This window comes from Pongo pygmaeus, chromosome 12 (assembly GCF_028885625.2).
Source record: "Pongo pygmaeus isolate AG05252 chromosome 12, NHGRI_mPonPyg2-v2.0_pri, whole genome shotgun sequence".
In the NCBI taxonomy this organism is placed as follows: domain Eukaryota; kingdom Metazoa; phylum Chordata; class Mammalia; order Primates; family Hominidae; genus Pongo; species Pongo pygmaeus.
In genome coordinates, this window is record NC_072385.2 from 112,930,478 (window position 1) to 112,942,582 (window position 12,105).

At 39.3% G+C, this 12,105-nt stretch overlaps 1 protein-coding gene across 1 annotated transcript in view; it reads left to right on the forward strand.

The window, feature by feature from the left end:
- Positions 1-11,418, forward strand: part of APOB (apolipoprotein B) — a 42,395-nt gene extending 30,977 nt beyond the window's left edge. Inside the window, exons 26-29 of the mRNA XM_054475522.1 lie at positions 175-7,746; positions 8,151-8,265; positions 8,369-8,552; positions 9,518-11,418. Of these exons, the coding sequence (XP_054331497.1) occupies positions 175-7,746; positions 8,151-8,265; positions 8,369-8,552; positions 9,518-11,122 (9,476 nt within the window). The 3' untranslated portion in view covers positions 11,123-11,418. The remainder of the gene's footprint in view (positions 1-174; positions 7,747-8,150; positions 8,266-8,368; positions 8,553-9,517) is intronic.
- Positions 11,419-12,105: the final 687 nt, after the last annotated feature.

The window sequence follows — 12,105 nt, forward strand, 5'->3', positions numbered from 1 at the left end:
TTCCTGGAGGAATGCCTTTTGCTATCAGATTTTATCTTTGCATTACAGATGGAGGAGTCTATTGCACAATTGGCCCAGAAAAATGGGGCTTTATTATTGAAAGACTTTCAACATAGAGATTGCTCTGGAAATGTACTGCTTAATTTAAACAATGTCTTTTCATTTTTATGTTAGGATCTGGAGAAACAACATATGACCACAAGAATACGTTCACACTATCATGTGATGGGTCTCTACGCCACAAATTTCTAGATTCGAATATCAAATTCAGTCATGTAGAAAAACTTGGAAACAACCCAGTCTCAAAAGGTTTACTAACATTCGATGCATCTAGTTCCTGGGGACCACAGATGTCTGCTTCAGTTCATTTGGACTCCAAAAAGAAACAGCATTTGTTTGTCAAAGAAGTCAAGATTGATGGGCAGTTCAGAGTCTCTTCATTCTATGCTAAAGGCACATATGGCCTGTCTTGTCAGAGGGATCCTAACACTGGCCGGCTCAATGGAGAGTCCAACCTGAGGTTTAATTCCTCCTACCTCCAAGGCACCAACCAGATAACAGGAAGATATGAAGATGGAACCCTCTCCCTCACCTCCACCTCTGATCTGCAAAGTGGCATCATTAAAAATACTGCTTCCCTGAAGTATGAGAACTACGAGCTGACTTTAAAATCTGACACCAATGGGAAGTATAAGAACTTTGCCACTTCTAACAAGATGGATATGACCTTCTCTAAGCAAAATGCGCTGCTGCGTTCTGAATATCAGGCTGATTATGAGTCACTGAGGTTCTTCAGCCTGCTTTCTGGATCACTAAATTCCCATGGTCTTGAGTTAAATGCTGACATCTTGGGCACTGACAAAATTAATAGTGGCGCTCACAAGGCGACACTAAGGATTGGCCAAGATGGAATATCTACCAGTGCAACGACCAACTTGAAGTATAGTCTCCTGGTGCTGGAGAATGAGCTGAATGCAGAGCTTGGCCTCTCTGGGGCATCTATGAAATTGACAACAAATGGCCGCTTCAGGGAACACAATGCAAAATTCAGTCTGGATGGGAAAGCCGCCCTTACAGAGCTATCACTGGGAAGTGCTTATCAGGCCATGATTCTGGGTGTTGACAGCAAAAACATTTTCAACTTCAAGATCAGTCAAGAAGGACTTAAGCTCTCAAACGACATGATGGGCTCATATGCTGAAATGAAATTTGACCACACAAACAGTCTGAACATTGCAGGCTTATCACTGGACTTCTCTTCAAAACTTGACAACATTTACAGCTCTGACAAGTTTTATAAGCAAACTGTTAATCTACAGCTACAGCCCTATTCTCTGGTAACTACTTTAAACAGTGACCTGAAATACAATGCTCTGGATCTCACCAACAATGGGAAACTACGGCTAGAACCCCTGAAGCTGCATGTGGCTGGTAACCTAAAAGGAGCCTACCAAAATAATGAAATAAAACACATCTATGCCATCTCTTCTGCTGCCTTATCAGCAAGCTATAAAGCAGACACTGTTGCTAAGGTTCAGGGTGTGGAGTTTAGCCATCGGCTCAACACAGACATCGCTGGGCTGGCTTCAGCCATTGACATGAGCACAAACTATAATTCAGACTCACTGCATTTCAGCAATGTCTTCCGTTCTGTAATGACCCCATTTACCATGACCATCGATGCACATACAAATGGCAATGGGAAACTCGCTCTCTGGGGAGAACATACTGGGCAGCTGTATAGCAAATTCCTGTTGAAAGCAGAACCTCTGGCATTTACTTTCTCTCATGATTACAAAGGCTCCACAAGTCATCATCTCGTGTCTAGGAAAAGCATCAGTGCAGCTCTTGAACACAAAGTCAGTGCCCTGCTTACTCCAGCTGAGCAGACAGGCACCTGGAAACTCAAGACCCAATTTAACAACAATGAATACAGCCAGGACTTGGATGCTTACAACACTAAAGACAAAATTGGTGTGGAGCTTAGTGGACGAACCCTGGCTGACCTAACTCTACTAGACTCCCCAATTAAAGTGCCACTTTTACTCAGTGAGCCCATCAATATCATTGATGCTTTAGAGATGAGAGATGCCGTTGAGAAGCCCCAAGAATTTACAATTGTTGCTTTTGTAAAGTATGATAAAAACCAAGATGTTCACGCCATTAACCTCCCATTTTTTGAGACCTTGCAAGAATATTTTGAGAGGAATCAACAAACCATTATAGTTGTACTGGAAAACATACAGAGAGACCTGAAGCACATCAATATTGATCAATTTGTAAGAAAATACAGAGCAGCCCTGGGAAAACTCCCACAGCAAGCTAATGATTATCTGAATTCATTCAATTGGGAGAGACAAGTTTCACGTGCCAAGGAGAAACTGACTGCTCTCACAAAAAAGTATAGAATTACAGAAAATGATATACAAATTGCATTAGATGATGCCAAAATCAACTTTAATGAAAAACTATCTCAACTGCAGACATATATGATACAATTTGATCAGTATATTAAAGACAATTATGATTTACATGATTTGAAAATAGCTATTGCTAATATTATTGATGAAATCATTGAAAAATTAAAAAGTCTTGATGAGCACTATCATATCCGTGTAAATTTAGTAAAAACAGTCCATGATCTACATTTGTTTATTGAAAATATTGATTTTAACAAAAGTGGAAGTAGTACTGCATCCTGGATTCAAAATGTGGATACTAAGTACCAAATCAGAATCCAGATACAAGAAAAACTGCAGCAGCTTAAGAGACACATACAGAATATAGACATCCAGCACCTAGCTGGAAAGTTAAAACAACACGTTGAGGCTATTGATGTTAGAGTGCTTTTAGATCAATTGGGAACTACAATTTCATTTGAAAGAATAAATGACATTCTTGAGCATGTCAAACACTTTGTTATAAATCTTATTGGAGATTTTGAAGTAGCTGAGAAAATCAGTGCCTTCAGAGCCAAAGTCCATGAGTTAATCGAGAGGTATGAAGTAGACCAACAAATCCAGGTTTTAATGGATAAATTAGTAGAGTTGGCCCACCAATACAAGTTGAAGGAGACTATTCAGAAGCTAAGCAATGTCCTACAACAAGTTAAGATAAAAGATTACTTTGAGAAATTGGTTGGATTTATTGATGATGCTGTCAAGCAGCTTAATGAATTATCTTTTAAAACGTTCATTGAAGATGTTAACAAATTCCTTGACATGTTGATAAAGAAATTAAAGTCATTTGATTACCACCAGTTTGTAGATGAAACCAATAACAAAATCCGTGAGGTGACTCAGAGACTCAATGGTGAAATTCAGGCTCTGGAACTACCACAAAAAGCTGAAGCATTAAAATTGTTTTTAGAGGAAACCAAGGCCACAGTTGCAGTGTATCTGGAAAGCCTACAGGACACCAAAATAACCTTAATCATCGATTGGTTACAGGAGGCTTTAAGTTCAGCATCTTTGGCTCACATGAAGGCCAAATTCCGAGAGACCCTAGAAGATACACGAGACCGAATGTATCAAATGGACATTCAGCAGGAACTTCAACGATACCTGTCTCTGGTAGGCCAGGTTTATAGCACACTTGTCACTTACATTTCTGATTGGTGGACTCTTGCTGCTAAGAACCTTACTGACTTTGCAGAGCAGTATTCTATCCAAGATTGGGCTAAACGTGTGAAAGCATTGGTAGAGCAAGGGTTCACTGTTCCTGAAATCAAGACCATCCTTGGGACCATGCCTGCCTTTGAAGTCAGTCTTCAGGCTCTTCAGAAAGCTACCTTCCAGACACCTGATTTTATAGTCCCCCTAACAGATTTGAGGATTCCGTCAGTTCAGATAAACTTCAAAGAGTTAAAAAATATAAAAATCCCATCCAGGTTTTCCACACCAGAATTTACCATCTTTAACACCTTCCACATTCCTTCCTTTACAATTGACTTTGTAGAAATAAAAGTAAAGATCATCAGAACCATTGACCAGATGCTGAACAGTGAGCTGCAGTGGCCCGTTCCAGATGTATATCTCAGGGATCTGAAGGTGGAGGACTTTCCTCTAATGAGAATCACCCTGCCAGACTTCCATTTACCAGAAATCGCAATTCCAGAATTCATAATCCCAAATCTCAACCTTAATGATTTTCAAGTTCCTGACCTTCACATACCAGAATTCCAGCTTCCCCACATCTCACACACAATTGAAGTACCTACTTTTGGCAAGCTGTACAGTATTTTGAAAATCCAATCTCCTCTTTTCACATTAGATGCAAATGCTGACATAGGGAATGGAACCACCTCAGCGAACGAAGCAGGTATCGCAGCTTCCATCACTGCCAAAGGAGAGTCCAAATTAGAAGTTCTCAATTTTGATTTTCAAGCAAATGCACAACTCTCAAACCCTAAGATTAATCCGCTGGCTCTGAAGGAGTCTGTGAAGTTCTCCAGCAAGTACCTGAGAACAGAGCATGGGAGTGAAATGCTGTTTTTTGGAAATGCTATTGAGGGAAAATCAAACACAGTGGCAAGTTTACACACAGAAAAAAATACACTGGAGCTTAGTAATGGAGTGATTGTCAAGATAAACAATCGGCTTACCCTGGATAGCAACACTAAATACTTCCACAAATTGAACATCCCCAAACTGGACTTCTCTAGTCAGGCTGACCTGCGCAATGAGATCAAGACACTGTTGGAAGCTGGCCACATAACATGGACTTCTTCTGGAAAAGGGTCATGGAAATGGGCCTGCCCCAGATTCTCAGATGAGGGAACACATGAATCACAAATTAGTTTCACCATAGAAGGACCCCTTACTTCCTTTGGACTGTCCAATAAGATCAATAGCAAACACCTAAGAGTAAACCAAAACTTGGTTTATGAATCTGGCTCCCTCAACTTTTCTAAACTTGAAATTCAATCACAAGTTGATTCCCAGCATGTGGGCCGCAGTGTTCTAACTGCTAAAGGCACAGCATTGTTTGGAGAAGGGAAGGCAGAGTTTACTGGGAGGCATGATGCTCATTTAAATGGAAAGGTTATTGGAAGTTTGAAAAATTCTCTTTTCTTTTCAGCCCAGCCATTTGAGATCACGGCATCCACAAACAATGAAGGGAATTTGAAAGTTAGTTTTCCATTAAAGTTAACAGGGAAGATAGACTTCCTGAATAACTATGCACTGTTTCTGAGTCCCAGTGCCCAGCAAGCAAGTTGGCAAGTAAGTGCTAGGTTCAATCAGTATAAGTACAACCAAAATTTCTCTGCTGGAAACAACGAGAACATTATGGAGGCCCATGTAGGAATAAATGGAGAAGCAAATCTGGATTTCTTAAACATTCCTTTAACAATTCCTGAAATGCGTCTACCTTACACAATAATCACAACTCCTCCACTGAAAGATTTCTCTCTATGGGAAAAAACAGGCTTGAAGGAATTCTTGAAAACAACAAAGCAATCATTTGATTTAAGTGTAAAAGCTCAGTATAAGAAAAACAAACACAGGCATTCCATCACAAATCCTTTGGCTGTGCTTTATGAGTTTATCAGTCAGAGCATCAAATCCTTTGACAGGCATTTTGAAAAAGCCAGAAACAATGCATTAGATTATGTCACCAAATCCTATAATGAAACAAAAATTAAGTTTGATAAGTACAAAGCTGAAAAATCTCACGACGAGCTCCCCAAGACCTTTCAAATTCCTGGATACACTGTTCCAGTTGTCAATGTTGAAGTGTCTCCATTCACCATAGAGATGTCGGCATTCGGCTATGTGTTCCCAAAAGCAGTCAGCATGCCTAGTTTCACCATCCTAGGTTCTGATATCCGTGTGCCTTCATACACATTAATGCTGCCATCCTTAGAGCTGCCAGTCCTTCATGTCCCTAGAAATCTCAAGGTTTCTCTTCCAGATTTCAAGGAATTGTGTACCATAAGCCATATTTTTATTCCTGCCATGGGCAATATTACCTATGATTTCTCCTTTAAATCAAGTGTCATCACACTGAATACCAATGCTGAACTTTTTAACCAGTCAGATATTGTTGCTCATCTCCTTTCTTCATCTTCATCTGTCATTGACACACTGCAGTACAAATTAGAGGGCACCACAAGATTGACAAGAAAAAGGGGATTGAAGTTAGCCACAGCTCTGTCTCTGAGCAACAAATTTGTGGAGGGTAGTCATAATAGTACTGTGAGCTTAACCAAGAAAAATATGGAAGCGTCAGTGGCAACAACCGCAAAAGCCCAAATTCCAATTTTGAGAATGAATTTCAAGCAAGAACTTAATGGAAATACCAAGTCAAAACCTACTGTCTCTTCCTCCATGGAATTTAAGTATGATTTCAATTCTTCAATGCTGTACTCTACCGCTAAAGGAGCAGTTGACCACAAGCTCAGCTTGGAAAGCCTCACCTCTTACTTTTCCATTGAGTCATCTACCAAAGGAGATGTCAAGGGTTCGGTTCTTTCTCGGGAATATTCAGGAACTATTGCTAGTGAGGCCAACACTTACTTGAATTCCAAGAGCACACGGTCTTCAGTGAAGCTGCAGGGCACTTCCAAAATTGATGATACCTGGAACCTTGAAGTAAAAGAAAATTTTGCTGGAGAAGCCACACTCCAACGCATATATTCCCTCTGGGAGCACAGTATGAAAAACCACTTACAGCTAGAGGGCCTCTTTTTCACAAACGGAGAACACACAAGCAAAGCCACCCTGGAGCTCTCTCCATGGGAAATGTCAGCTCTTGTTCAGGTCCATGCAAGTCAGCCCAGTTCCTTCCTTGATTTCCCCCACCTTGGCCAGGAAGTGGCCCTGAACGCTAACACTAAGAACCAGAAGATCAGATGGAAAAATGAAGTCCGGATTCATTCTGGGTCTTTCCAGAGCCATGTCGAGCTTTCCAATGACCAAGAAAAGGCACACCTTGACATTGTAGGATCCTTAGAAGGACACCTAAGGTTCCTCAAAAATATCATCCTACCAGTCTATGACAAGAGCTTATGGGACTTCCTAAAGCTGGATGTAACCACCAGCATTGGTAGGAGACAGCATCTTCGTGTTTCAACTGCCTTTGTGTACACCAAAAACCCCAATGGCTATTCATTCTCCATCCCTGTAAAAGTTTTGGCTGATAAATTCATTATTCCTGGGCTGAAACTAAATGATCTAAATTCAGTTCTTGTCATGCCTACGTTCCATGTCCCATTTACAGATCTTCAGGTTCCATCCTACAAACTTGACTTCAGAGAAATAAAAATCTATAAGAAGCTGAGAACTTCATCATTTGCCCTCAACCTACCAACACTCCCTGAGGTAAAATTCCCTGAAGTTGATGTGTTAACAAAATATTCTCAACCAGAAGACTCCTTGATTCCCTTTTTTGAGATAACCGTGCCTGAATCTCAGTTAACTGTGTCCCAGTTCACGCTTCCAAAAAGTGTTTCAGTTGGCATTGCTGCTTTGGATCTAAATGCGGTGGCCAACAAGATCACAGACTTTGAGTTGCCCACCATCATCGTGCCTGAGAAGACCATTGAGATTCCCTCCATTAAGTTCTCTGTACCTGCTGGAATTGTCATTCCTTCCTTTCAAGCACTGACTGCACACTTTGAGGTAGACTCTCCCCTGTATAATGCCACTTGGAGTGCCAGTTTGAAAAACAAAGCAGATCATGTTGAAACAGTCCTGGATTCCACATGCAGCTCAACTGTACAGTTCCTGAAATATGAACTAAATGGTAAGAAATAGCCTGCCTCCTCTCCTAGATACTGTATATTTTCAACAAGCGTTATGAGTAAATAATTATGTATTTAGTTGTGAGTAGAGGTACAATTACTCAATATCACAAAATTTTAAGTAAGAAAAGAGATACATGTATACCCTACACATAAAAACCAAACTGTAGAAAATCTAGTGCCATTCAAGACAAACAGCTTTAAAGAAAATGAATTTTTCTGTAATTATTTTGGGACTAACAATGTCTTTTAACTATTTATTTTAAAACAACTGTGAGCCGTACATTGCATATTTTAAACATAAGTGAAGTATCTGGTTAGGATAGAATTCTCCCAGTTTTCACAATGAAAACACCTACGTCCTACTGTTGTGAATCTAATAAAATACAAAATCTCTCCTATACAGTTGTGGGAACACACAAAATCGAAGATGGTATGTTAGCCTCTAAGACTAAAGGAACATTTTCACACCGTGACTTCAGCACAGAATATGAAGAAGATGGCAAATATGAAGGACTTCAGTATGGAGCTTTTATTGAAACCTTATCCCTTTTGAAAATGCATGGTGATTTTCATCATCTCCATACCCCTTTCGTGATGACTCATCTGTTTTTCTGCTTTCAGGGGATGGGAAGGAAAAGTGCACCTCAACATCAAAAGCCCAGCGTTCACTGATCTCCATCTGCGCTACCAGAAAGACAAGAAAGGCATCTCCACCTCAGCAGCCTCCCCAGCCATAGGCACCGTGGGCATGGATATGGATGAAGATGATGACTTTTCTAAATGGAACTTCTACTACAGCCCTCAGGTAAACACCGCCTAATGAGTGACACACCCCCAAGAGCGAGTGGAGAATTGGGGCAGATACATTTAATTCAGGACCAAATATTCATTCAGAGATTCCCCAAACTAGGTGAAAGACAGGCGGTAAGCAACTTCTTCTCTGAGGAAATATTCTCTAGAAAGTATTACAATGAGTCCTTGATTGATTTTAATTTTTAGATGCACACATGACATCCTATCAGCACTATTATTTATTAATTCTGGGCAAAATCAGGAAGATGAGGGTTATACCTCATCATCTAAATCATAGGCAAGCTCAGCCATAGGCAGGGTATATTTTTCAGAGAGTGCTGGTTTCTGTAGTATTTAAAACTTTGAAATTCTTCCCCACAATAGAATTGCTAGATGAGATACATCAAATTCCTCTCATGTCATTTACAAGCTCTGCCAGGGCCAAATCAAGGGTGACGTTACCAGAGGAGAAGACCAAACATGGTTCTATTACTGTTACTAAAAGTTTGTCATGGGCTTGGAGAATGCGTACTGATATTGGGATTCTGGGTCTCTGCAGGGTGGGTTCCAACTTGCCTTTTTTGCTATTTCTTCTTTCCCTATCTGTCATTTCCTGACTCTTCTTCTCTCTCCTCTTCTTTCTCTTCCCCCTCCTCCTCTTCCAGTTTTCAGTCCTAGGAAGGCTTTAATGTTAAGTGTCACAATGCAAATGCCAAACAGCAAGCGTTTTTTTTTTTTTTTAATCCTTTCTGGGGCATGTGATAAAGAGAAATTAACAACAGTAGACTTATTTAACCATAAAACAAACACATGAACTGACATATGAAAGATAAATCCCTTTCGGTATATGAAAGATCCTCTGATCTTTATTTTTAACTGCTAATGAAGTTTTAGTGTACTATATTATGTAATTGGAGTAATTGAAAACATGTTTGTTTGTTTTTTTTGTTTTTTTTTTTTTGTTTTTTCTCTATTTAGTCCTCTCCAGATAAAAAACTCACCATATTCAAAACTGAGTTGAGGGTCCGGGAATCTGATGAGGAAACTCAGATCAAAGTTAATTGGGAAGAAGAGGCAGCTTCTGGCTTGCTAACCTCTCTGAAAGACAACGTGCCCAAGGCCACAAGGGCCTTTTATGATTATGTCAACAAGTACCACTGGGAACACACAGGGCTCACCCTGACAGAAGCGTCTTCAAAGCTGAGAAGAAATCTGCAGAACAATGCTGAATGGGTTTATCAAGGGGCCATTAGGCAAATTGATGATATCGACATGCGGTTCCAGAAAGCAGCCAGTGGCACCACTGGGACCTACCAAGAGTGGAAGGACAAGGCCCAGAATCTGTACCAGGAACTGTTGACTCAGGAAGGCCAAGCCAGTTTCCAGGGACTCAAAGATAAGGTGTTTGATGGCTTGGTACGAGTTACTCAAGAATTCCATATGAAAGTCAAGCATCTGATTGACTCACTCATCGATTTTCTGAACTTCCCCAGATTCCAGTTTCCGGGGAAACCTGGGACATACACTAGGGAGGAACTTTGCACTATGTTCATAAGGGAGGTAGGGACAGTACTGTCCCAGGTATATTCGAAAGTCCATAATGGTTCAGAAATACTGTTTTCCTATTTCCAAGACCTAGTGATTACACTTCCTTTCGAGTTAAGGAGACATAAACTAATAGATGTAATTTCAATGTATAGGGAACTGTTGAAAGATTTATCAAAAGAAGCCCAAGAGGTATTTAAAGCCATTCAGTCTCTCAATTCCACAGAGGTGCTACGTAATCTTCAGGACCTTTTACAATTCATTTTCCAACTAATAGAAGATAACATTAAACAGCTGAAGGAGATGAAATTTACTTATCTTATTAATTATATCCAAGATGAGATCAACACAATCTTCAAAGATTATATCCCATATGTTTTTAAATTGTTGAAAGAAAACCTATGCCTTAATCTTCGTAAGTTCAATGAATTTATTCAAAATGAGCTTCAGGAAGCTTCCCAAGAGTTACAGCAGATCCATCAATACATTATGGCCCTTCGTGAAGAATATTTTGATCCAAGTATAGTTGGCTGGACAGTGAAATATTATGAACTTGAAGAAAAGATAGTCAGTCTGATCAAGAACCTGTTAGTTGCTCTTAAGGACTTCCATTCCGAATATATTGTCAGTGCCTCTGACTTTACTTCCCAACTCTCAAGTCAAGTTGAGGAATTTCTGCACAGAAATATTCAGGAATATCTTAGCATCCTTACCGATCCAGATGGAAAAGGGAAAGAGAAGATTGCAGAGCTTTCTACCACTGCTCAGGAAATAATTAAAAGCCAGGCCATTGCGACGAAGGAAATAATTTCTGATTGCCACCAGCAGTTTAGATATAAACTGCAAGATTTTTCAGACCAACTCTCTGATTACTATGAAAAATTTATTGCTGAATCCAAAAGATTGATTGACCTGTCCATTCAAAACTACCACACATTTCTGATATACATCACGGAGTTACTGAAAAAGCTGCAATCAACCGCGGTCATGAACCCCTACATGAAGCTTGCTCCAGGAGAACTTACTATCATCCTCTAATTTTTTAAAAGCAATCTTCATTTATTCTTCTTTTCCAATTGAACTTTCACATAGCACAGAAAAAATTCAAACTGCCTATATTGATAAAACCATACAGTGAGCCAGCCCTGCATTAGGCAGTAGACTATAAGCAGAAGCACATATGAACTGGACCTGCACCAAAGGTGGCACCAGGGCTCTGAAGGTCTCTGAACTCAGAAGGATGACATTTTTTGCAAGTTAAAGAAAATCAGGATCTGAGTTATTTTGCTAAACTTGGGGGAGGAGGAACAAATAAATGGAGTCTTTATTGTGTATCATACCACTCAATGTGTCTCATTTGTATTGAAAAACAGTGAAACGAGGGCATTGATGCAAATGTTCTGGCACAGCAAAACCTCTAGAACATATAGTGTGATTTAAGCAACAGAATAAAAATGGTAACGGAGAAATTGTGGAGGGAAATATTTTGCAAAAATATTTAAAAAGATGAGGTAATTGTGTTTTTTATAATTAAATATTTTATAATTAAAGTATTTATAATTAAATATTTTATTATTAAAGTATTTGTAATTAAATATTTTATAATTAAAGTATTTATAATTAAATATTTTATAATTAAAGTATTTATAATTAAATATTTAATAAAGTATTTATAATTACATATTTTATAATTAAAGTATTTGTAATTACATATTTTATAATTCAATATTTTATAAATAGTTAAAAAGATGAGGAAAAAATTTAAAAAATGAGGTAATTGATCTCAGGAGTTGTATTTGCCAAGTGAGAAGGAAAAAATATTCACAAAGGCTTGTACATACTTTGATCCTGAGGAACACCTCTGGTGTCTTCCTGTGCCACATAGTCTTCCTCACTGACAGTCTGCCTTTGCAAGGCAAGGCTCTCCGGTAGGCCTTGAGATGAAACCACAGGTCTTTTATTTCACTCAGCCTGCCAGGAGTGGAGAAGGAATGGCTAGGGAGTCCTAGCCCCAAGGGCTT